Source organism: Panthera tigris, chromosome X, assembly GCF_018350195.1.
Source record: "Panthera tigris isolate Pti1 chromosome X, P.tigris_Pti1_mat1.1, whole genome shotgun sequence".
Lineage (NCBI taxonomy): Eukaryota > Metazoa > Chordata > Mammalia > Carnivora > Felidae > Panthera > Panthera tigris.
Genome location: NC_056677.1, coordinates 111,306,134 through 111,333,250, shown reverse-complemented (window position 1 = coordinate 111,333,250; position 27,117 = coordinate 111,306,134). Strand labels below are relative to the sequence as shown.

The window sequence follows — 27,117 nt, the reverse complement described above, 5'->3', positions numbered from 1 at the left end:
TATCCAGTGCGATGTGATTTCTGTAAAGGACCTGATCACTGAGTGTAAACAGAGGAGGTAGAGATGAGAGCCCACTGCCCCTTGGGAAGGGTGCTCAGGCCCCCAAGTCAGCTCTAAGGCGCAGGCGCACTTCTCCCCCCCACCTCCACACCAACCGAGACTGGTAGCAGTCCTTTAAAAAAAAAAAAATAATGTTTATTTATTTAGGACAGGTAGAGGCAGAGCACGAGAGGGGGAGGGGCAGAGAGAGAGAGGGAGACACAGAATCGGAAGCAGGCTCCAGGCTCCGAGCTGTGAGCACAGAGCCCAATGCGGGGCTCGAACTCACAGACCGCGAGAGCATGACCTGAGCTGAAGTCGGTCGCTTAACCGACTGAGCCACCCAGGCGCCCCTTATCTCACTTTGAACGTAAACTTATTCCCAGGTCTGCTTCGTGCCACGTCTTATAGTGAAACTTACCCTTTCCAGGCTAGAATCCTAATGGGCACCTGTAGAAAACACTGGGTGCCCAGCACTCTCCCAGGCCAGGTGTCCAGGCTGGCAGCCTGACCCTGCTATTCCTGAATGCCTAAGAAGGCATATACCTGCACGCTGCCTCAAGGAAGAGGCTCCAAACGGCGTATGTTTGATATCGGGAGAATTACTAAGTCCCTGAATCACACAGAGATCCAATCAAGTATACTTATCCCAGGAACCACTCCTTAGGCCATGACCAAGAAGCAGACTACCTCTGTACAAGTTTATGTGATGTGGTTTCAAATCAAAAGTAAGACACTCAAATGCTACAAGCCCACTTGAAACCATGGATCATTTATTCCTTGAGGGAACTAGGTCATCACATTATCAGGTACAGAGAAGAAAGGGAAACCTGAATGACTTTTGTAAAGTGAAATGCAGAGGGCTCCCCGAGGCTTCAGAGATAAAATTATGGTAAGCAACACCCCTTTGAGGCAATGGAAGTGCCCCTGTGAGAAAACCAAAATGGCAAATGGGTTCAGACTACCAACAGCCAACGGCTTTTAGCAGAGAAAAAAGGAGAGAGCCGTTTTCTTGAGGACAAACCCACTTCTCCATACTAAAGATGTTCAAAAACTAAATCCTGTAGCAACATGCACCTTTACTATGAGCAAATGACTTGTACTAAGAGGCTTTCTGGCATCACGTGGAAGAATTGACTTTCAGTCCCACCTTTACCAATAGGGGTGACCCCTCCCTTGTGTATGGGGTAAGGTCTTGGTACGGCTGTATTAATCCAACAACTCGTTGATGTTTTTAATCCCAGGGGACTTTGAAAAGGTGAATCAGACTGTAAGGGCATGAGAAAGTTAAGACACGCCCTCTCAGGGGAAAAACCAGATTCCAAAGTTTGGAGACACTATTGCCAGAACTCAGTGCATCAAGGAGATCAGAATGGAACTTGAAGATTGAGGTGGATAGAAGGAGCATCCTGGTTTGGACTTACCACTCGCATGGAAGGTGTCGTGGACACAACAGAGAGATTTATTCAACTTCTTGTAGTTCTTCGGCAGCTGGAGTGGTTGAAGGATAAGGTGGAAGTCGTATTCAGGGATGGTTAGGTTTATTTCACTGCTTTGTCTTCTCTAGACGCTTGAGCTCTGGGTCAGTTTAGGTGGGAGTCAGAGCAGGGGCTTTGGTAAAACTAAGAGAACAGGAATTTTGTTTTGAAAGGCAGTAGGACAAGAGGAGTAGTTTAAGGAATATGGAAAAGCCTGGAATGAGGTACAGAGTATTATTCATCCTGGACTTTCTTCCACGGCATGTAGCACTTCAAAACGCAAGCCATGTTGAAAGGTGAGGACAGTGGTAGGAGTGTCCAGGAGAGCAAGGGTCACGGATGGAATCCGCCATGGCCCTGTTGAAAGGAAATTCTGAGTGCCGCGGTGACTGCATACATTCAACACAAACTACTCATATTGTTCATTTCGAATAAAAATCTCGAGAAATTCTTCAGTGACTCAGTAGTTCTGTATCTTTTGAACATAAACTGGTTTTCCAATATATGAATCAGGTTTCCAGGTAATCCTTGGAGATAAAAGTTCGGTGTTGAAAATCAGTGTTTCATGTATATCAGGGATTGTGATGGGTTCCGCTCACCCAGAGGAAAGATGAGTATTTTCGTTATCTTTGGATCCTCAAAAAATGTGAACTTAGGCCTTGCTAGACCTCTGAGAAGTCCTGTCTGGCAAACCAAGATGGAAAAGCTGAATAGAGACTAACTTATCCATCATCACACCGGTGAGAAAAGAATCTATGACCACCCTTCAGTCCCAGTAGTTAAAATTCCAGAACTCGGGGCAGGCGAGGGGGAGTGGGGGGGGGGGGAAGGAAGGGGCGGAGTACACTGATTATTAATGCTAAGGAGAAGCTAGGAGGTGAGCTGTCTGCACATGTGTTCCACATCTGTTACAGAGGGACTAGAAAAGAAGCCGGGGCTGCCCAGGGCTTAAGTGTGAGCTTTGGTTATGTACGAGATTATTCAGCCCATATCCCTAGGCTAGAAATGACAGCAGGCTTCACAACCTGCCAGTGAGCCACTAGGGGCTGATTCACCTGTGTGTCCCGATTGCCTGGACTTGAACCTGGGTAGCCTCGTCGGCACACTCTGAAGCAATCCCCGCTGATTCAGCAGGGCCATAGTCGCAAACACCTCAAGGCATCCAGTGCAGGCTCTCTGCTTTCAGGGGGATAGACCACTATGGAATGCTCAGATTCTCGGCTGGGTATGGAGACTCTAGGTCTCTCCTAGGTCATTTGGCCTCCTGCTTGTACTGCCGGCCTTGACAGCTGGGCAGCTATTAACAACTGCTATATAACATCCAGAACATATTCCCAAAAAAACTTCTTACCGAGGGAGCAAGGAGTACAAAAGTGAAGGGAGGCAGAATGAGGAGGAAACCAATCTCTTCTGTGTCACTGCTCCCTTCACAAATACCAAGACGCCCCTAAAGACATTAAAGTAATGGAGAGGTCCGAGACTGTATTCCAAATGTGTGCCTTACATCCAGAATCCTTATTGTCTAGGGCTTTGGGATACCTCCCAAATTTTATCAAACAGAAGCTTAAATTTTGTAAAAGTCTAAAATGAACTTTAAAAGCAGAAATAGAATGAACCTCATTTTCTAGTCTCAATGTGGCAAAACCACAAGTTAAAAGGAAAACTGCAGTATCGTATAGCTTTGGATCAAGGGGAATTGTGACGAAAACTGCAGTAACAAATAATTTTGAAATCATCAGTCGTAACAATGGGATGATTAATTCAACATGTCAACTTGACTGGACTAAGGGATGCCTGGATAGCTGGCAAAACATCACTTCTGGGCCTGTCCATGAGGGTGTTACCAGAAGAGATCCACCTTTGACACAGTGACTGAGTAAAGCATTCTGCACTCACCAAGTGCATGGACAAGCATCCAATCTTGAGGGCCTGAATAGAACAAACAGGTGAAGAAGAGTGAATTCCCTTGCTCTGTTCTTGAGCTAGGATGTCCATCTTTTCTTGCTCTTGACCATTAAAAGCTTCTGCTTCTCCGATTCTCAGAGTCTGGGACTTACACCTGCAACCCCCCGGTTCCCAGGCCTTCAACTTAGGACTGGGAGTTACACCATCGGCTCCCCTGGTTCTTACGTGTTCCAACCCGGGCTGAATTATACCGCCAGCCTTCCTGCCTCTCCAGCTGGCAGATAGATTATGGGACTTCCCAATCTTCATAACTGCATGAGCCAATTCCTATAATCTCTCTTTCTTTCTTTCTCTCTCTCTCTCTCTCTCTCTCTCTCTATATATATATATAATTGGTTGTTTCTCTAGAAAATCCTAATGCAGACATTATATATAAAACTATAGAATGTGACTAGGACTAAAACCATATTTAGAGGAAAATCAACAACTGAAATATTTTTTATAATTAAACAGCAAAGAATTAAAAGACAGTATCCTGGGGCACCTGGGTGGCTCAGGCAGTTAAGTGTCTGACTCTTGATTTTGGCTCAGCTCATGATCTCATGGTTCATGGGCCCGAGCCCTGCATTGGACTCTGCACTGACAGTGTGGAGCCTGCTTGGGCTTCTTTCTCTCTCTCTCTCTCTCTGCCCCTCCCCCGCTTGCACTCTCCCAAAAATAAACACATAAACAAATGAATGAATGAATGAATGAATGACATATCCTGAATATTTATTGAAAGCTTATCCTGTGTAAGGCCTGAACAATACATCTCTCATTTAATCTTCTTAGCACTGCTGAGATGGGTACTGGTTTTTGCCCTTCATAGTAAGTAGATATTTTGCCCTTACCTTCCTGAAATGTTCAGAAATTTAATCAGACACATCCACACAATGTTCTAACTAGGATGTCTGTTTCCAAGATTTCACATATTTCTTGATTCGATGTCACAAGTACTTATTGGTGCGTGTTACATATGGGACAGTATCACAAGGCAACGGGTAACGGATGTTCTCTACCCTGCAAAACCCGGCTGTGTGTGTAGCTACAGATGAGGGGGAGGATGTGGCTCACGCTATGATCACAACTAAGCCTACTAGCTAAACTTGCCTGTAGGAAATGCTCAGAATGATGCATGAAGCTGGCACCACGGCCGCAGGGAGTAAAGTGATCCCACCTTTGGGTGGGAGCAGCAGTCAACTGTGGCACTTGCTGCCATAGCCGTCGGAAGTGCTTCTGAGTTGTTCAAACCATCAGTTAATGTGATTGAAGCAGGAAGAGCATACACATTTCCACTTTATTAAAATATTGCATAGATACAGAGCAGTTGGGCACATCCATTCTAAGGCACTGTTCTGGTTTGAATGCAAGTCCACAAGAGAGAAAAGAGAAGCCATTACATTCCGTATTTTTCATCTCTACATTCAGACTCCTCCTGTGTTACATGTTTATTGCTACTGGGATGTCAATTTTAACCCCACACTTATAGCAGCATCATACAGGGACCTGGATGACAGGAATTAAAGATACGTCCTGGCTGTAGCACGTGATATGCTTTGGCACTTAATTACAAACTCTCTTGCATTGTTCTCCATTTATTTCCCAACTCTTGTTTAACTAACGATACTATAAACTCCTTATGAACCGGACTCACGGATTCGTGTCTTGACTAGTTTCCATTAAGCCTAGAACAGGACCAATTAGGCACAGAGTACTTGCCCCCGAAATACTTATTTTCAACATCACTTCCGAGAACTTCAGTGGAATAGAACAAAATACACTTTCCCTACTCCTAGTTTAGGGAAAGAATGACTGGTGTCTTCATAAAGGGAAAATACTTGAATGTCCTACTTCTTGTATTTTATAACAAGGAACTAGGCTGAATGAATATTTTCATGTATTAACAGCTATAACTGACAAAGACAGTTCCTCCCTTGCTACAGGAATTTGAGTCCTTACCACGATTATACAACGTTTATATAAGTAGCAATATGCATGTGTGATTATAAGTAAAATTCAAAGAGGTTGAGAATCACTGAACGACTGATAAATTATCTCGATTGGTGACCCTCACCTCCTTAAAATGATGTGTGTGTTATATAAAAAAATGTATATACGTAAAGAATTTTTCATAACACCCTTGAAACAACTGAAGATAACTAGGCTTGGGAGCAACAAAACTATACTGATAGCTATAGAAATGGTTAAAGGCGGTGTGTTCCAAGGAATGTTTGCAGAATACTAGTTCTGTGGGTTATTACCGGGTATACATGAAAAAGGGTTCTGGGCATCAAATAAGTTTAGAAAACACTCAGCCAAAAGAGGTGCTTTTTCTGCCTTTACCGGAGGACCTCTGAGAGATCCTTGTATGCTGATGTGCATTGTGTATCTAGAAAAGTGGAGACAGCAGGGATTCCCGAACTTATTTGTAAAATATCTTGTAGAACTAAGTGCTCTATGACACACGGTTAGGGGGACACTGAATTAAAGAATGGGCAAAATCTTAAAAGCACGGAGAGACACATCGGTGAATACCAAAGGACAGTAAAAAGCCACAGACACTGGTTTCGCAATCTAAATTAAGTTAGATTCTACTTGTATGACATCAATTGTCCAAGGGATTCTTCCACAAAGAGCTTAGTTATTCTGTGAACAAAATAAATCATCAAGTTGATACTCAGCTCTAAGCAGCATCACCCCAGACCGCCAACTAAACAGACTAGCAAACTTTGCAAAATTCATAAGTAAAGGTTAAAATCTTAATTTCCTTCGACATAAACAATCTCAATGGAAATAACCCAGTTCTTACCAGGCAAATGTGTTCTCGACACATTTTTATTATTTGACAAAATACACTGTCTCCTTGCTTACTACTTAGAGGACACATATAAAGCTTTGCACGAACATCATCCCCTTTCATAATGACAGCAGAATAATTATGGTGCTGCTTTAGTAGTTATGTTGATAGACATGATCATCCATCATATTGACCCTACTCTGAAAAGGATTGTCATCAATTCTATGCTTTATGCTTATATCTATGACATAGTTGGCTTAGGACACAAAACATTTCATTGTAAAAAAAAAAAAAAAAAAAAAAAAAAAGGAAGAGAGCATAAATCAAATCTGGGAATGTTGCAAGAGTAGACAGATAGTCTAGAATTCATATACTTTGGAAGAAGGGCTTTTTAAATAGTTTTTAAAACCTGTTCTCATAAGCTCAAACAAAAAAGATTCTTCCAAGGCAAACAGGCTGCTGTTGGTTAACTTTTTTTTTTTTTAGTTAGTGTCAATCTCTGTGGGAACCTGTTCTCTTCAAGATTCTTAAAGAAGTCCTCTAAAGTGAGTGACCTGGTGCATAATAAGGCCTGCCCTCTGCCTGAAGCTTTTAGAACAGTGACTACACTTGTATGGCTTCTCCCCTGTGTGAATTCTTAAATGAATAACAAGGCTCGGTCTCTGTCTAAAGCTTTTCCCACAGTAATTACATTTAAAAGGTCTCTCTTCGGTGTGAGTTCTCTGATGCAAAGTAAGAGCTGTCAGTCTACTGAAACTTTTCCCACAACTGTGACATCTGTGAGGTTTTTCACCCGAATGAGTTTTCAGATGTCTTTTGAGACTCGATCCATGACAAAAGCTTTTCCCACACTCAAGACATTTGTAGGTTTCTTCTTCAGAATGCGTTCTCTGGTGCCCTATAAGGTGCGACCGTCGAGTGAATCGCTTTTTACACACAGTGCATTCGTAGGGCCTCTCTCCGGTATGAAGCCGTTGGTGTCTATAAAGGTCTGAACTACGAAGGAATCTTTTTCCACACTCAGGGCATTTATGCGGTTCCTCTCCAGAGTGAATTCTCTGGTGCCCTGTAAGCTGCGACTTCCGCGCAAAACATTTTCCACACTGAGGGCATCGGTGAGGTTTGTCCCCTGGACTCTTTTTCTTCTGGGGTCTGGGGTCGAGAGGCTCTTCTAAGTTGGAATTCTCAGGTTTCTCTCCTGCAGAGGGGTTCGGATGATCCACCAGTTTTGTTAAATCTGTCTGTAGATCCTCCGGGGGACTTTCCCACTGATTTTCCAACTGTACATAGTCTTTTTGCAAAATGGGCCCATGGAGAGCATTCCCCTCTAAAGTAACAATAAATGGATACATATTCTCCAGTTTTTTCTGTTTTGAAGAATCTTCTTCATTTTCTATCCCCATCTCAAAACCTGAGAGAAGAAACAGAAACTGAAGATGTCACTGCGTCCCACAGAGAGGAACACACGAGGGAAAAGGAAGGATTGTATTAAACCACCAGCAGGAATACAGAAACTCCTTGGTAGAATCCCAAACTCTTTACCCTGATGAAGGCCGAATTTTTCTTTTCTTTATTCCATGACATCAATGAACCATGACTTACCTATCTTGGAGTCAAATAACTGTTTCATTTCTTTGGAATCTTGTAGTTCCTTCACCCATGCCTCTTCTCGAGGCTCCAATGAAAAGTTCACGTCCAGCTTTGGTATTGGATACCCTGGCCATAAGAAAGATGAGAAGCAGAATAGTTTATGTCATCAAGGGTTTTCTCTGACGACATCTGGGACATGTGGCCGCTTAAGGTCTACTTTCTCCCCAATGACTACGACTCCACCCAAGATCTCTCACAAGAGACTCTCTTTTTTAAAGATAAAAACAAAACATGTGATGAGAGAACATCCTTTTGTGCTCAATTCAAGGCCATTCTCCTCTGTGGGAGGAGAGTAAACCATTTCTGTGTTGAAATCAACACACTACATTATTTCTATATCTAGTCTGATATTTATTCAGGTTAGAGCCAAAATAGGCAGTAAATCTTCATAGAGTTTTGGCGTATTTTGGCATAAAACTGAGAAATGCTGCTATTGATACCGAGTGAAGAGAAAGCTAAAAGTCGGGGTTAGGAGGGGCACCTGGGTGGCTCAGTCAGTTAAGCACGTGACCCTTGATTTCTACTCAGGTCATGAACTCTTGGTTCGTGAGTTTGAGCCCCAAGTCGGGTTCTGTGCTGAGAGCTCAGAGCCTGCGTGGGATACTCTCTCTCCCTCCCTCTCTGCCCCTCCCCCGCTCCTGCACATATGTGCGCCCTCTCTCAAAAATAAATACGCTGAAAAAATTAATAAATAAATGTATGGGTTATGAAACTATTTACTAGAATCTTTTCTATTGAGATTTTCAAATAAAATGGAAAATGACTAGGTTGCCAACAAGCAAAAGCAGGGTTTATGTTTATTTCAGGGGAAGCCTAGAAGTGCACTCTCTTGAAATTAACCCAAAAAACCATCCAATGGTATTTCTATCAGTCTAAGAACAACTAGAACAAGTTCCTACACTCACTGTCCCCATGTCCTACCACCTCTCTCCCCACTGACAGCTGCTGTGGCTCACATTCTCTTTCCACGACCTTTCCTCACCTTCCTCGGCTCTGGCAAAGTATATTGGTCTGCAATAAAGTGTGGGATGAAAACTGTTGCCTTGAAATCTAACTGCAGGATGCTGTTTAAACATCAGCAATATTTTTAAAAATAGTAGCATTATTAAAATACATTAGCAAAGGAATGAAAATTTACGTTTCAAAGCATTATGTCAAAACATAGGAAGGGGACTAAAATACCTTATTTTATATTTTCATGGAAAAAAGACCTTTTGCAATTAAGAATGACCAACAAAAATGCATTTCAAATACAATTTTGTTTAAGTTCACTATATTGTTGAGGTGCCCAGGGTGGCTCAGTCTGAAGTGTCTGGCTCTTGATTTCATCTCAAGTCAGGGTCTTGCTGTAAGTGAGTGTGAGCCCCAGATCGCTGGGGCCTCTCTCTCTGCCTCTCCCCCCATGTGCTCTCTCCTTCTCTCAAAATACATAAGCTTACAAAAAATGAAAAATAAATTCACTGCATTGTTTTTGTTTAGACTGCAAAGCGAAGAGTGGGATCAAAGGGTAACATGGCACAGGTCAAACAAAACTGGGGGTTCCAGATCAAAGGAAACCTGCCATGAGGGAAAACTGAAACTTGAAAGAGGCAGACTAGCAAAGGCCTCGGTGTAAAATGTGGATTTATAACCGAAATGTAGTCGAGGAGGTGGATTTCCAACATATCACGAGGAGCTCTGCAGACCTACTTCCCAATGAAACTAGTGACAATTATTAAAAATAAAAAAACAGGATGGGGCGCCTGGGTGGCTCAGTCGGTTAAGTGTCCGACTTTGACTCAGGTCATGATCTCACGGTTTGTGAGTTCGAGCCCCGCGTTGGGCTCTGTGCTGGCAGCTCAGAGCCTGGAGCCTGTTTCAGATTCTGTGTCTCCCTCTCTCTCTGACCCTCCCCCATTCATGCTCTGTCTCTCTTTGTTTCAAAAATAAATAAACGTTAAAAAATTTTTTTTAAATAAATAAAAAAACAGGGGCACCTGGGTGGCTCAGTCAGTTAAGCGTTATTTGGGCTCAGGTTATGATCTCACAGTTCATGGGATCGAGCCCCGCAATGGGCTCCATGCTGACAGCTAGGAGCCTGCTTGGGATTTTCTCCCTCCAGCTGCCCCTCTCCTGCTTGTGTTCTCTCTCTCAATAAATAAACAAACTTTTTAAAAAATTTTAAAAAATAAAACAAACATTGGTCCTAAGGGCCTACAGCAAACTAGGAAACATCTATTTTTTTTTAATCTTCTAAAATTCACAGGTAATAGGGAGATTCTTTTTTTAAAAAAGTTTATTTATTTTTGAGAGAGAGCCAGAGCATGAGCGGGGGAGGGACAGAGAGAAAGGGAGTCACAGAACCCGGAAGCAGGCTTCAGGCTCTGAGCTGTCAGCACAGAGCCCGATGCAGGGCTCGAACTCAACTCGGAAACAGCGAGATCATGACCTGAGCCAAAGTCAGACCTTTAACCCACTGAGCCACCTAGGCGCCCTGGTAATAGGGAGATTCTTGAGGATTTAAACCACAACAGTTCTCTTTGGTGCCTCTCCCAGCTCCACTCTACACTGGCACAGGGACCGAGGCGGCCTCTCCCCCAGGAGGGCTATCTTCTTGGAAGGGGCAGGACCTCAGCATTTCTCATCCTACCCCAGCTACCCATTGTTGATTCTAAGGTCCAAACAATTGTGGCTGCAAGGTGGGGACAGCTTTTATCTGCCCAGTCTCTACTGGTGGCATGGAGGAGCTACCCTGGGTGTCCTATTGGTGACAACACTAGAGTACTCCCTGTCTGTCCTTGTAAGGCAGTTGTGATTATAAGACAGTGGTTCTAAGCCTGGAGATGCAACCCAAGAAGACCTGAGGGCCGGACCTAGTGCTCAGCTGGAAAGTGGCAGTTTCACTCAGAGATAAGCACACCATTTCCCCCACCTCCAGAGCAATGTATCAGAGATTTGGCCTCGGAGAAGCAGGCCTTAAAACAGGTAGCTCCTAATATATTCTCAAACAAAACAAAACAAAACAAAACAAAACACCTGATTCATTTGCAACAGAGGATGAACATTTAAGCCTAAGGATATTCTAAAAAAGAGCACAGATTATAATGAAAGGCAACAGGAAAGAGTTTGATAGATTTATGGACTATACACCCTAAACCGCAGGCTGACTAGCTTGCCGAAGAGAAGTGGGAAAAAAGACAAGCTGGGAAGAGCCCTCCTGGGATCACAACAAATCTCAAAACCTGACCTCAGGAGCTAGCCCAACAAAGGTATCTGAAATTGACTAGATTGGTCCAGGGAGAAATTATGCTCAGGGCATTGCTGAAAACAATAGAGCAATTAGCTGGAAATTAATGGCAGGGTCAGGTCAGGGAAAGAGGCAGCCAAAGAAAGCCCTGTAAAAGTGCTGCCTTTCCGGGGTGACTGTGTGCACATCCGAGACTGTGCTCCCTGAGGGGCAACATCAAAAGGTTAACATTTCACAGTGGACTAGAGTTGACTGAAGGAAGCAGCCATTACCAAACAAATAAGCAAACAAATAACAATAACAAGCCCTAGGGAGGGGAAAGAAGGACTCCGGAGTTGCTACAATGTTTTATCTAAAATGTCCAGTTTCCAACAAAACATGATGAGCCATGCATGTGGACAGGAAAGTATGACCCATACACTAGAAGAAAAAAAAGAGTGGAGACCGGACTCTGCCTATGTGAGTGACTAGATAGTGAATTTAGCAAAGACTTCAAAGTAGCCATTATGAGTATCCAAGAGCGAAACCAATCCATGATTAAGGAAGTAAATTATGATGACAAACAGCATCACATCACATCACATCAAATAGAGAATATCAATAAGTAGAAAGTATAATAAGAATCCAGTGGAAATTCTGGAGCTGAGAAGTACCATAACTGAAATGAAAAATTCCCTAGAATTGCTCAAGAATGGATGTGAACTATCAGAACAATCAGTGAACTTGAAGACAGATCAGTAGAGATTATACTATCAGAAGAACAGAGAAAAAAAGAATGAAGGGAAGTGAATAGAGCCTCAGAGAAAAGTCGGGTACCACTAGGTGCCATTATACTAGATGTATAATGAGAGAACCAGGAGAGGGTGAGAGAAAGGAGCAGAAAAAAAAAAAACAAATTGAAGAAACAGTGGTGCCAAACTGCCCAAATGTGTTGAAAACACATTCATCTACACATCTCGGAAGCTAGATGAATTCCAAGCAGGACAAACACAAAGAGATCTTCAAACAGACATATCAGAGAGCCTGGGTGGCTCAGTCAGTTAAGCATCAAATTCGGCTCAGGTCATGATCTCTGGGTTTGTGAGTATGAGCCCCACATCAGGGCTCTCTGCTGTCAGCACAGAGGAGCCTGCTTGGGATAATCTGTCTCCCTCTCTCTCTCTCTCTCTCTCTCTGACCCTCTCCTGCTCTCTCTCAAAAATAAACATTTTAAAAAACCAGACATATCATAGTAGAAATCCTAAAGGTCACATAAAAAGAAGAAAACCTTGAAAGACAGCAAGAGGAAAATGACTTGTCACTTACAAGGGAACTCCAATAAAATTAAAGGCCGAGTTCTCACTAGCAACACTGGAGGCCAGAAGACAGTGGGACAACATATTCAAAGTGCTCAAAGAAAAATGAGAAATTATATCCAGAAGAGCTATCTGTAAAAAATGAATTGTGAGGGGCGCCTGGGTAGCTCAGTCGGTTAAGCGTCCAACTTCAGCTCAGGTCATGATCTCACCATTCATGAGTTCGAGCCCCACGTCGGGCTCTGTGCTGACAGCTCAGAGCCTGGAGCCTGCTTTGGATTCTGTGTCTCCCTCTCTCTCTGCCCCTCCCCCTCTCATGCTCTGTCTCTGTCTCCAAAACAAATAAACATTAAAAAAAATTAATCTGGAATAACAATATTTCTAATAAACAAAAACTGAGAGAATTCATTGGCAGAAGTCTTGCCTAACAAGAAATACTAAAGGCAGTTCCTCAGTCTGAAAGCTACTGATTCCAAATGGGAATTCAAATCCACACGAAAAAACAAAGGGCACAACAAGAGAGGGTAATTATAAAAGACGGTATAAATACTAATTTCTGCTCCTTTCTTCTCTTAAAAGACTGAGAGAGAGAGAGAGAGAGAGAGAGAGAGAGAGAGAGAGAACAAACGAACAAGCAGGGGAGGGGCAGAGAGAGAGGGAGACACAGCATCTGAAGCAGGCTCCAGGCTCTGAGCCGTCAGCACAGAGCCCGACGCGGGGCTCCAACTCATGAACCCTGAGATCATGACCTGAGCCGAAGTCAGTTGCTTAACTGACTGAGCCACTTAAGTGCCCCTCTTCTCTTAAAAGATTTTAAAAGCAGTGTATAGAACCATATATATGTAGTGCACTGTTGGGCAAATAATCTGTAGAAATGTAATATATTTGCCAATAACAGCACAAATGAGGTGGATGAGCGCAAAACTGTATGGGGGTAAAAAAATGACTGTAATTAATAACTAAAATCCACAGGAAAGATGAAGAAAACCAGAAATATAAATAATGTTAATACAACAAAAGTCATAATATCTATTTGTATTTCTTTCTTCTCTAGCTCTTTTAGAAGGCTTAAAATTATATAAAGTAATATCTTTAACAATGTATTTTTGGGTTTCTAACATTTTTTTGAGGTTTTAACATTTTTAATGCAATATGTATGATAGTAACACCACAAAAAAGGAAGAAAATAGAGGTATATATAAGAAATATTTCTATATTTTACTAGCATGAAATTAGTATAAATCTAAATCTGATTACGTTAAGATGTACATGCTAATCTCTAGAGTAACCACTAAGGAAATAATTTTTAAAAAATAGTGAAAATTGATTAAGTAAAGTGCTACATTCAAAACATTTACTCAGTGCAAAAGAAAGCAGCAAACGAAGGACAGAGAAACAAAAAAGATATGAGAAATATAGAAAACAAAAAGTAAAATCACAGATGTAAGTTACACCATATCAAAAATCAGGTTAAACATAGATGCATTAAACAACTCAATCAAAAGGCAGAGATCATCATACTAGGTTTTAAAAATCCATCTACATGCTGTCTACAGGAGACACACTTTAGATTCAAAGATACTAACTGAAAGTAAAGGGATGGAAAAAGATATATCATGCAAATAACAACCACAAGACAGCCAGACTGATTACACTAATATCATACAAAATGGACATCAAAACAAAAAAGCTTCTAGAGATAAAAAGGATCAGTTTATAATGGTAAAATGACAAATCAGGAAGATATAACAATTCTAACCATACATGCACTTAAAAACAGAGTACCAAATACATGACTGCAAAAACTGACAGAAAGAGTAAAAGAGACAACTGAGCAGTAGCAGAGACTTAAATACCTCTTTGCACTACTGGATAGAATATCTAGGCAGAAGATCAATAATAGAAGACAAAAAATTATAATCCTACTAAATGTCACAGACATTTATAGAACATTCCACCCAAGAAGTACAGAATATGTGTTCTTCTCAAGTGCACATGGAAAATTCTCCAGGGCAGTCAAGATGCTATACCATAAAACAAATGTTCAAAAATGTGAAAGGATCACAATTACAAAGTATATTCTCCCACCAAAACAGAATGAAGTTAGAAAAAAATAACAGAAGGGTGCCTGGGTGGCTAGGTTGGTTAAGTGTCCGACTCTTGATTTCAGCTTAGGTCTTGATTTCAGGGTTCTGAGTTCAAGCCCTGCATTGGGCTTCACGCTGGGTATGGAGCCTACTTAAAAAAGAAATAACAGAAAGAAATTTGAGGACTTCATAAATACAAGGTCATTAAACAACACACTCTTAAATAAATAATCAATCATAAAAAAATCAAAAGAGAAATTAGAAATACTTTGAGATAAATGAAAATGAACACACAATATACCAAAACTTAGGAATGTACCTAAACCACTGCTTAAAGGGAAATTTATAGCTATGAATGCCTATATTGAAAAGAAAGAAAAATCTGAAATTAATAACCTAACTTTGCACCTTAAAATATTAGAAAAATAAGAGCAAACAAAACCTAAAACAACCAGAAGAAAATAATAAAGATTAGAGCAGGATTTAATGAAACAGAGAACGGTAAAACAATAGAGAAAATCAATAAAACCAAGGTTGGTTCTTTGAAAAAAATTAACAAAATTGACAAATCTTCAGCTAAACTGACCAAGAAAAGAAGAAAGAAAACTCAAATTACTATAATCATAAATGAAAGGGGAACTATTACTACTAACCTTACAGAAATAAAAAGGATTATAAAGGAATAGTATGAACAACTGCACAGAAACAAATTAGATAAATGAAATGCATAAATTCCTGGAAACACAAAAACTACCCAAAATTGATTCAAGAAGAAATATAAAATCAGAATAGACCTATAACAAGTAAAGGTACTGAATTAGTAATCAAGACACTTCTCACAAAGAAAAGCCCAGGTCTGGATGATTCAGTGGTGAATTCTACCAAACATTTAAAGAATTAACACCGATTCTACATAATCTCTCACTGAAAACAGAAGAGAATGGAACACTTTCCAACTCACTGTACTGGCATAAGGAAAGAAAAATGTATCAGTGGAATAGAATTGATAAGCCAGAAATAGCCTTGTCATTTATTGTCAATCCATTTTTGAGAAAGGTACCATGACAATTCAATGGGGAAAGAATAGTTTCCTCAACAAATGGTGCTGGGCCAACTAGATATGCACATGTAAAAGAATGATGCTAGTCCCATTTCTCACACCATATACAAAAGTTAATTCATAATGGATCAATGATCTAAATTTAAGAGCTAAATCCACAAGACTCTTAGAAGGAAACATAAGTACAGGGGCACCTGGTGGCTCAATTGGTTGAGCATCCAACTTTTGATTTTGGCTCAGGTCATGATCCCAGGGTCATGGGATTGAGCCCTCTGCTGGGCTCTGCATTGAGCCTGGAGTCTGATTAAGATTCTCTCTCTCTGTCTCTCTCTCTCTCTCCCTCTGACCCTCCCCTGACTCACACTTTCTCTCTCTCTTAAAAAAAAAAAAAAAAGAGGGGCACCTGGGTGGCTCAGTTAGTTAAGCATCTGACTTTGGCTCCGGTCATGATCTCACAGTTCGTGGGTTCAAGCCCCATGTCCAGCTCCACGCTGTCAGTGTGGAGCCTGCTTGGGATTCTCACTATCTCCCCTCTCTCTGCCCCTCCCCTGTTCGTGCTTTCTCTCTCTCTCAAGAGAAATAAACTTTAAAAATATATTTAAAAAAAGAAGGAAACATGGCTATAAATCTTCATGACCTTGAATTAGGCAACAGTTTCTTAAATGTGACATCCAAGGTATAAACAACAAAAGAAAAAAAAACAGAAATTCTTCACAAACACATCCAAAAAATAGAAAAGGAACAAAGACTTTCCCACTCAGTCTATGAGGCCAATAGTACCCTGATAACAAAACCAGATAAAGACAGGACCAAAAAAAAAACACCTACAGACAGTATCTCCGATGAAAATAGATATAAAAATCTTCAACAAAATACTAGCAAACCAAATCCAGCAACATATAATATGAATTATACACCAGGATCAAGTAATCCATTTGCATCAGGAATGCAATGTTGGTTTAACATTCAAAAGTTAAGGAAATACACCATTACAAGAGAATAAAAAGTAAAACCATGATCATCTCAATAGACGCACAAAAAGCATGTGACAAAATTCAAGAGTTTCTTGATAAAAACACTCAATAATCCATGAATAGAAGGGAACTTCCTCACCCTAATAAAAGGAATCAAGGAAAGGCCCACAGCTAACATCATAAATAACAGTAAAAGACTAAATGCATTTCCCCTGAGATCAGAAACAAGACAAGGATGTCCGGTCTCACCACTTACATTGAATATTGTACTGGAGGTTCTAGCCAGGGTAATTTGGCAAGGAAAAGGAAGAAAAGGTATCTAGATTAGAACAAGATAAGTAAAGCTATCTCTTTTTTCAGATGACATAATCTTTGATATAGAAAATCCTAAGGAACCCACTAAAAAATAATTTGAACTATTAAACAAGTAGGATTACAGGACACAAGATCAATATGCAAAAATTAATTATAATCCTATATAGAGAGATATTAAGTTTATTTATTTTGAGAGAAAGAGAGCACATGCACGGGAAGGGCAGAGAGAGAAAGGGAGAGAGAGAATCCCAAGCAGGCTCCATGCTCAATGCATAGCCCAATGCAGGGCTAGAATTCACAAACCGTGAGATCATGACCTGAGCTGAAACCAAGAGTCAGATGCTTAACCGACTGAGCCACCCAGGCGCCCTGTAATCCTATATATTTTTAATGAACAACCCAAAAATGAAATTAAGAAAACAGTTCCTCTGGAAAAACCATTAAAAAGAATACTTGGGAACAAATTTCATAACAGCAGTATAAAAACTTATACTTGGGCAACTATAAAAAATGTAAAAAAAAAAATGAAAGAAAATCTAAATAAATGGAAAAGCACCACATGTGTATGCATCACAAATTTAACACTGTTAACATGGCAATACTCCCCAAACTTATCTACAGATTCAACACAACCCCTATGAGAATCCCAACTGACTTCTTTGTAGAAACTGATAAGCTGATGCTAAATATCACATGGAATTGTATCAAACTCAGAGCAGCCAAGACAATCTTGAAAAACAAAAGCAAAATTGGAGCCCTCACACTCTCATATTTCCAAACTTACTGGAAAGCAATAATAAAGACAGTGTGGTATTTCCATAAGAATAGACATATAGATCACTAGACTAGAGCTGACCGTCCAGCAGTAAACCCATATACCTGTAGTCAACTGATTTTGGACAAGTTTCAAGTCCATTCAATGTGAAAAGAATGAGCCTTTTAGCAAACCATGCTGAAACAACTGAATATGCGAGAATATATGTAAATATACATATTATTTGGGCCGCTACTGTGCAACTTATACAAAAATTAATTGAAAATGAATCAAAGCATTAAATGCAAGCTAAAACTATAAAACTCTTAGGAGAAAATTTAGGGGTAAATTTTCATGACCTTGTATCAGGCAATGGTTTCTTAGGTATGACATAAAAAGCACAAGCAACAAAACAAAAAATAGTTAAACTGGACCGCATCAAAATTAAAAAAAAAAAAAAAAAGAAGAACTTTTGCGCTACAAAGGACACTATTAAGAAAGTTAAAAGACAGTCACAAAACATGAAAGACTACTTATAAGTCATATATCTAATAATAGACTTTTATCTAGAATATAAAAAGATCATACACAACTCAGTAATAAAAACACATATAATCCTACTTAAAAATAGGCAGGGGTGCCCAGCTGGCTCAGTTGTTAGAGCATCCAACTCTTGATCTCAGGGACCGGAGTTCAAGGCCCAGGTTGAGTGTGAAGCCTACTTAAAAAAAATAAAAAAATAAAAAACAAAAATAGGCAAAAAATCTAAATAGGCATTTCTCCAGTGAAGATACACAAACGCCCAATAAGCCCATGAAACGATGCTCAACACCATTACAGTCTTTGAAGAAACACTTCACACTCACTAAGATGGCCAGAATAAAAATCTCAGATTCTTCTCAAGTGCATATGAGACAGTTTCTGGGATGCAGACGGTATGTTAGGCCACAAATTCGTTTCTATATATTTAAAAACACAGATCTCATTCAAAGTACTTACTCTGACCACAATGGAATGAAGTTAGAAATCAGAACAGAAGGAAAACTGGAAAATTGACAAATTTGTGAAAATTAAATAACACCCTGTTAAATAACCAATGGATGCAAGAAGAAGTCACAAAGAAAATTAGAAAATACTTAGAGATCAATGAAAATGAAAATGCAAAGTGCCAAAACTTTTGAGACATAATGAATGCAGGGCTAAGTAGGGAATTTATAGCTATAAATACTTACATTAGTAAACAAAAAAAGCCCAAAACAGTAACATAACTTTACAACTTAAGGAACTAATAAGAAAAGAAAAACACTAAGCCCAAAGCAGAAGGAAGGAAACAATAAAGATCAGTCAGAGATAAACAAAATAAAGACTAGAAAGACAATAGAGAAAATCAATGAAACCAAACATTGGCTTTTTGAAAAGATGAATGAACTTGACAAACCTTTAGCCAGATGAACTAAGACAAAGAGACAAAGAGAAAGAAGGCAAAAATTGTTAAAATTAAAGTCGGGATATTTCCAATCATTCTACAGAAATAAAAACAATTACAAGACAGCACTATGAACAACCGTATACAAACCAATTGGATCACCTAGATGAAATGGATAAATTACCAGAACCACAAAACCTACCAAGACTACATAACAAAGAAACAGAAAGATCTGAATAGACCTATTCAGTAAACTAGTAAAGAGAGTGAAGCAGTAATCAAAAATCTCCTGACAAAGAAAAGCCCTAGACCTGATGGCTTCACTGGTGGATTCTACCAAACATTTAGGGAAGAACTAATACAAATCTTTCTCAAACTTTTCCAAAAAAAATGAAGGGGAGGAAACACTTTCCTCATCCTCTGAGGCCAACATTACCCTGATACCAAAGCCAGAAAAGACACTATAAGAAAATGACACAACAATATCCCTTATGAACATTGATACAAAAAACCCTGAACAAAATATTAGCAAACTGAATTCAGCAACATATTAAAAGGATTATATAACATGACCAAGTGATATTTGCTTCTAGAATGCAAGGCTGCTTCAACATATGAAAATCGGTCAATGTAATATACCACCTTAACAGAATGAAGGGAAAAAACACACCATTTCAAATGATGTGGAAAAAGCATTTGATAAAATTCAACATCCTTTCATGATAAAACAAAAAAACCCACTCAACACAATAGGAACAGAAGGAAATTACTTCCACATAAATAAAAGCCATATATGAAAAACCCACAGGGAACATCACACTCAGTGGTAAAAGGCCGAAAACTTTCCCTCTAAGTTGAGGTAGAAGGAGAGGATGCCTGCTTTGGCCACTCTGTTCAACACAGTACTGAAACTTCTAGCCAGAGAAATTAGGCAAGAAAAAGAAGTAAAAGGAATTCAAATTGAAAAGGAAAAAGTAAAATGATCTCTATTGGCAGATTATATGATCTAGTATATAGAAACCTTGAAGATTCCATTAAAAAACTGTTAACATAAATAAATGAATTCATCAAAGTACCAGGATACAAAATGAACCTGCAAACATCAGTTCCATTTCTATATACTAACGATGAACAATGAACAATTCCAGAAATTATGAAAACAGTTCCATTTACAATAGCATCGGAAAGAATAAAATACTTAGGAATTAAGTACATCAAAGACTTGTACCACAAAAATGACAAAGCATTGGTAGAATAAATTAAAGAAGATATAAATAGGAGTGCCTGGGTGGCTCAGTCGGTTGAGCATCTGACTTTGGTTCAGGTCATGATCTCGTGGTCTGTGAGTTTGAGCCCCACATCGGGCTCTGTGCTGACAGCTCAGAGCCTGGAGCCTGCTTGATTCTGTGTCTCCCTCTCTCTCTGCCCCTCCCCTGCTCGCACTCTGTGTGTGTCTCTCTCTCTCAAAAATAAATAAATATTTCTTAAAACAAAAAAAAAATAAAGAAAGAAGATCACATCCCATGTTCATGGATTGGGAGACTTGATACTATTAAGATGTCAATACTACCAAAAGTGATCTGCAGATTCAATACAATCTCTATGAAAATTCCAATGGTACTTTGTTTGCGTTAATAGCAAAACCCATACCTAAAATGATATGGACTCTACAGGGATGCCCAAACGACAAAAATTCGTGGAAAGGAAGAACAAAGCTACAGGACTCACACTTCCTGATTTCAAAACTTACTAGCATATAGACTAATGGAACAGAACAGACAGCCCATACATAAACCTTAATATATATGGTGAAATGATTTTTAACAATGATACCAAGATTATTCAATGGAGAAACAATACTTTTTTCAACAAATGGTGCTGGAAAAACTGGATATGTGTGTGCAAATGAATGAAGTTAGAACCTTACACAACAGCACGTGCAAAAATTAACACAAAACAGATCAAAAACCTAAAGTCAGGACCTAAAATTATGAAACTCTTAGAAGAAAACATAGGGGAAAGCTTCATGACACTGGATTCGGCAATTATTTCTTGGATATGACACCTAAAGTATAGACAACAAAAGAAAAGGTAGACACAGAGTAGCTCATGAAAAATTTAAAAATTTATCCATCAAAAGACAGTTTCAGCAGAGTAAAAAGGCAACCCACAAATGGGAAGAATATTTGCAAATCATATCTGATAAGGGATTAATATCTAGAATATATAGAGAATTCTAAAATTCAACAACAAAGCACATTCCGTTTTTGAAATGTACAGGGGGAAATAAACTTTAAAAAAAAATGGGGCACCCGGGTGGCTCAGTCGGTTAAGTGTCCAACTCTTGGTTTGGGCTCAGGTCATGATCCCGTGGTTTGTGAGTTCGAGCCCAGTGGCAGACTCTATGCTGACAGCATGAAGCCTGCTTGGGATTCTCTGTCTCTCCCTCTCTCTGCCCCTCCCCCACTCATGCTCAGGCTCACGCTCGCTCTCTCAAAATAAACAAATAAACCTTAAAGAAAAAGAAATGTTCAAGGATTTGAATACACATTCTCCAAAGAAGATATACAAATGGCCAATAAGCACTTGAAAAGATGTTCCATGTCACTAACATTTGGGAAACACAATTCCAAATTACGGTGAGATACCACCTCACATCCATTAAGAATGCTACTATCACAGAACAGAAAATAACAAGTGTTGATGAGGATGTGGACAAATTAGAAAAGTTACGCACTATTGACGGGAATGTAAAATGGTACAACTACTGTGGAAACCAGTGTGGCTGTTCCTCAAAAAATTAAAAACAGAATTGCCGTATGATTCAGCATTTCCACCTCTAGTTGTATGCCCAAAAGAAGTAAAAGCAGGGTCTCAAAGAGATATTTGCATACTAGCTAAAACATGGAAGAAAACTAAGCATACATTTACGGAAAATAGAGAAAATGCAGTAGGTACGTACAATGGCATATTATTTAGCCTTTACTTGGATGGAAATACTGCCATATGCTACAAAATGGATGAACCTTCAGAACATGTGTTAAGTGAAATAAGCCAGTCACAAAAAGACAAATACTGTATGATTCCATGTAGATGAGGTACGCAGAGTAGTCAAATTCATAGAGACAGAAAGCTGACTGGTGGTTTCCAAGGCTAGAGACATGGGCAATTATTTGTTTAAATGAGTATGGGGTTTCAGTTTTACAAGGTGAAAACAGTTATGGAAACAGATGTTAGTAGTGGTTTGACATTAATAATGCACTCAATACCACTGGACTATACACATCACAATGATTAAGATGGTAAATTTTATGTTACGTGCATTTTACAACAATAAAAACAACTGAAAGGGGGAAAACAGGCTTCTTGAGCAGGGTCATTAGCTTACAGGGTTTTTAATCCCATCTGATGTACCGTGCTTTGTTCTCAGCTCCTCCCAGAGAGGCGTCCCTCCTCCCACGCTTCATCACAGTGGTCCCCTTCCATCCAGCAGTGGGTGTTTCTGACCCACCCCCAGACCTGGAGAGCGCTTCAGCTCTCAAAGTACAAACCTCAGAAAGGAAATAAAACCCCTGCCTTACCGGGGTCCAGGAAGGGCTGGCACTCCTCAGCGGCACCATAGCTCAGCTCCTGCAGCCCTGCCTGTGGGATCCAAGGCTCTGCCACTGGGCCCTCCGGGGCAGGTCCCATTACTTGGAGTGGGGGTGACTCCAGGTGGATGTTTGGTGGTACGTGTGCCGTTCCCACCGGTGCCAGTTCTTCCAAGAGCATTTCCTGCCTATCGATCTGGGGCAAATGGCAGAACCCATCACTCTAAAGTCTAGACCAGCAATGCCCGGTAGCGACAGTGTGACCTGTGTACGTCATTTTGCTTTTGCAGTACCCGCATAAACAAAGAAGAAAGCGATGAAGTCAATCTTAATAACATGCCTCGGTTAACCCAGTACCGCTAAAATACCCTAAGTTCAGAATGTCATCAACGCCAACCATTACTAGGGAGAGATCTCACCTACTTTATTTCTCATGCTCAGTCTTCTGAATGTGGCCAGCGTTTTCCACTTAGAGCGCATCTCAGTTTGCACTGGCCACATCGCTAGCGCTCAAGGGCCACCCACACTTGGCCGGTGGCGGCCGTACTGGGCAGTGCACGATTAGGCCACAGGCACGTAAAATCTGCTATCGTAAGCCAAACCCAGAGGACAGAGAGAGGAAGGGAAACCATAAATTCCTTACGCCCTGGGGCGGGCGCAGGAAATTTTGCAAGGCTCCAGTTCAGTGAAGCTAACTGCACAGCCCCGTCAACACACAACACCGGGCACCTAAGGCCCAACTCGAAGCCCTTTCTCCCTCCTGCCACAGGTTCTGCCCTGTGCCCTTCTGAGCAGGGGACAGTAGCGCCACCACCACAGGCTGACGTGGCATGAAGGCAGGTGGCCGGCGGAACTCAGTGGGCAGAGACGGGAGTATAAACCGTTCACGGTGCGGCACTGCTCCGGGTCCCCGCCAACTCTGTAGTTCCCCCTCAAACTTCCATCCAGGTAAAAAGAACCTGTCAAGGACTTCACACTGTGGCTCATATACACACCAAATAGTGTTGCATATGGTAGCGTGACCTGAATTTTCTAGGAAAGCCCTACCTGGGAAATCAGACAACCACTGTATTCCTTGTTGTTCAGATTGACTGACACTCGTTGCCACTGTGGAAAATCACACGACCAGCGGTGCCACCCAGTGTTTGAGCTGTCCCAGTCTGAACTGGTGGCTGTCGCCTTCCCGGTGACTTTATGCATAGATGCGGGCATCTGACAACTTCAAGTCTTCTGTGCAGTCAAGCCCGAAAAGGGAGTGTGTTCAAATGCTGATTCGATTGTGGCAAACTATGTCCCCTTTCCTTGATTTCCTTTCTAGACTCCACCTGACCCGGGCTGGCAACATTTTCTTATAGTCATATATTAAATAATTACACTTTATGGGTCATGTTGGTCTATCACCTACACTTCTTGTATTTAACAACCTTTTAAAAAGGTAATGACCATTATTAGCTCATGGCCTGCATAAAAACAGGCCTGGCGCTGCATTTGGCCCACAGACCACTTATTGTAGTATTGTTTTTGATTTTGTGTGTATGTAAGGTTACATTATATGTAAATTTCATTTCAGGACAGCAGAAGAGACATTACTAAGTATTTGTTACAGAATAGAAGCTGGGTTTAATAGTTGAGAATCACGGAACCATATGCCAATTCCAGCAGAAGGAAAAAATGAAAATCATTTCAGGGAAAGCGCGGGGTTGGAATTGAAGTGTCTGATCTAGTATCAGACGTCTCTGCTACTTCTGTCTAATTACCAAGATCCCAAACTCTTCTCACCTGCTGCTCTGGTATCTCAAGTTCTCTCTGTAAGTCTTCTATCAGCGACACAACTCTTTCTCTATTCTCTGGGCAATGTTCCCTCACCCAGGTCTCTATCTCCGTGGGCAGGATGGTTAGGAACTGCTCCAACACCAACAGCTCCAGGATTTGTTCCTTAGAGCGCATCTTTGGCTTGAGCCATTGACAGCAAAGCTCCCAGAGTTTGTTGAAGGCTTCATGAGGCCCGGCTGCTTCTTTGTACTGGAACTGCCTGAAGCGCTGGCGGAAGACTTCACAGTCCGCGTCATAGTCTTGAAACACAGAGCCCTGATTCAAGGAAGCCTGGATTGCACAACCCAGGGCCACAGCCATCGCCCCCTTCTGGCCGTGTGCAATTTCTCTGGGGCCTGAAGTCTCAGATTCCAGTATTTCTTTGTGTACGTGTGTCAAGGGGGAGCCACCCACAGCTGAGGACAGGACGAAAGGAGAAAGGAGAAACAGCAGTGATTACCAGAAGCCATACTTACTTCCCTTAACTTGTTTACATTCCGCCAAAGCCCTAAAGCAGCAGACCTTAATCTTTTCTGGTGATTCTGAGAATCTAACGAAGGCCAGGGAATCACTTCCTAGAAAAATACACATACACATCTAATGCTGCATCCATTTTCCAAACATTTACAAAATGTTCTACGCCCTACACGGACCCTCTAGAACTGTGCTGCCCAATATGGTAGTCACAAGTCCCATGTGGTAGATTCAGTTCAAAGTCATTGAAATTAAAAATGCAGTCTCTCATTCATACTAGTCACATTTCAAGTGCTCCACAGACATCGCTGTAGCAAGTTCTACTCGATAGTGCGACTCTAGAATTCCATTGACCCAAGGCTAAGAACCTCTTCCCTTAAATGAACCACCCTAGATGTGCTGCCCTGTAACTATACTCCCAAACTAATACAAGCTATTTTGTGTCTCTGAATATATACAGGCCACAAAAGAAATAGGGGAGCAGTGGTGAACCACCCTGAAAGCCCCTGTGCTATTGAGGAACCCTTGGTTGCCTTAAATAACAGGCATCTTAGGAGAACCACACCTCCAAAGGCTCCAAATCTGCAACCTTTCATTCTTCTCCACTCAAGGCGTGTGTACTTCAGCCCACATCAGCGTGACCCTCATCCTGCTATGGCATGCCTGCTGGCTTTCTCATGAGAAAAAAACACTACATCAGGGCAGGCCATCAGCCATCTGGGCTGCATTAATTCTGAAGGCCACTGATGGCATTCATGTTGCTAAGTCCAAGTGCTGTTCTCGGCTTCCTGCATTTATTAGGTCAGGTAGCCCTCACCCAAAGAGAGGAGGTGGGGACTAGTATTATGCCATGAATTCAGATGAGGGAACTGAAAGTTGAGGCTCAGGAGGACTGAATAACTTGTCCCATGTCACCCAGTAAATGCCAGACAGAAATGGTGACAAGGTTAGAATGAACAGATTCCTGCAACGCTCATGTCTAAAAACATCCAAATGTTCTTAGGGCAATGCCTGAGGTCACAGACGTGTCTCAATACCAGCACCCACCCTAAGCTATGGGTCCTCTCTCTCTCTCTCCCTGCATTTGCCAAGATGCCTCAGGTACCTGTCCTCTTCCCTGGAGTGGGACAAAGAAAAAAATACTCATGATCTTCCTACCTAGTCATCCCAAATGTACACTGTGACCCTATCACCCCTTATCTCGATGGTAACCTGGACTTTAGCGGCAGACCATCCAGGCGGGATAACCTGCTCGCTTTGTGAGCCTGACACCCAGCGCTTCTGTCTGTAACATGAAAATGATGATAGCATCGATTTCACAAAATTTCCTGTGTCAGATGCAACTGCACGGAAGCGAACGACAGCATGCGGGGCACAGAGGAAGCACTCAGGAAAGGTTATTGTCCCGAGCACTGATTCCTAGAAAGCTTCCCCATCTCCCGCCTAGGCACCTAACCGTCGCTGGAGGGCATCCAGGAACTCTGCCGGCTGGGGCTGTGGACCCGCCCTTACCGTGCTCGGCCTCGAAGCCCGCAGCCCTCCCCAGACGCGCCGAACTCTCCACCACGTCCACCAGGGCCCTGACCGTCCCGCTGTCCCTCCGTCCGCCCTTCCGCAAAGAAACGTCACTGCACCCCGGGACTCACGGCTTCTCCCCAAAAGCCGCCAGAGCGAGCCTGCTCTCACCCGGCCCACGGATAGAGAGGTGTTTGCAGAGCGGGCACTCGGAGAAAAGCGAGGGGGGACACGTCGTGGGAACGTCTAAAAGCCAGTCACAAATCGGCTGCCTGGGGCGCGAGCATGGCCCCAGCGCGCTCCCGCCCACGATGTCCCGCCGCCTCGAGGGGCGATCCCGGTCTCGGACAACCTCGGGAAGGCCCGGCCCGGTCGCAGGGAGCGGTGGTGGGGTCCCGGCCGGACAGCGGCCCGCCGCCCGTCGCTCGCCCCTGCACACGCCGCGGGGTCAGAGCTGGCGATGGACGGTTGCCGTAGCCCCAGCAGGACCGGAGCACCTCCGCCCGCGCCCGCGCCCGCGCCCCAGGGACGGCCACGCCCTCTGGCCGTTCGGGGACTCACCGCCTCGGCGCCCACGGCTCTCCCAGGCTCCCCGGGGCAGCTGCGCAGGGCGCAGGCGCGCGCCCGCCTTTTGGACTACATTTCCCGGCAGGCCCCGAAACACCCACCAGCCGTCTGGGC

The 27,117-nt window shown here is 41.9% G+C and overlaps 1 protein-coding gene across 4 annotated transcripts; it reads right to left on the bottom strand.

The window, feature by feature from the left end:
- Positions 1–6,530: 6,530 nt before the first annotated feature.
- On the bottom strand, positions 6,531–27,051 carry ZNF449 (zinc finger protein 449). 4 transcript variants are annotated; one of them, XM_007090503.2, is made up of 5 exons: positions 26,998–27,051; positions 24,415–24,863; positions 22,627–22,831; positions 7,861–7,974; positions 6,531–7,669 (listed from the first exon to the last, which is right to left on the bottom strand). In XM_007090503.2, exons 2-5 carry the CDS (start codon positions 24,766–24,768, stop codon positions 6,786–6,788), a joined length of 1,557 nt encoding a protein of 518 aa, XP_007090565.2. In that variant the 5' UTR covers positions 24,769–24,863; positions 26,998–27,051; the 3' UTR covers positions 6,531–6,785. The 4 variants fall into 4 exon arrangements, with proteins under 4 accessions (XP_007090565.2, XP_007090566.2, XP_042830963.1 ...); XM_007090504.2 differs by lacking the exon at positions 26,998–27,051 and adding an exon at positions 26,568–26,855; XM_042975029.1 differs by lacking the exon at positions 26,998–27,051 and adding an exon at positions 26,608–26,855.
- Positions 27,052–27,117: the final 66 nt, after the last annotated feature.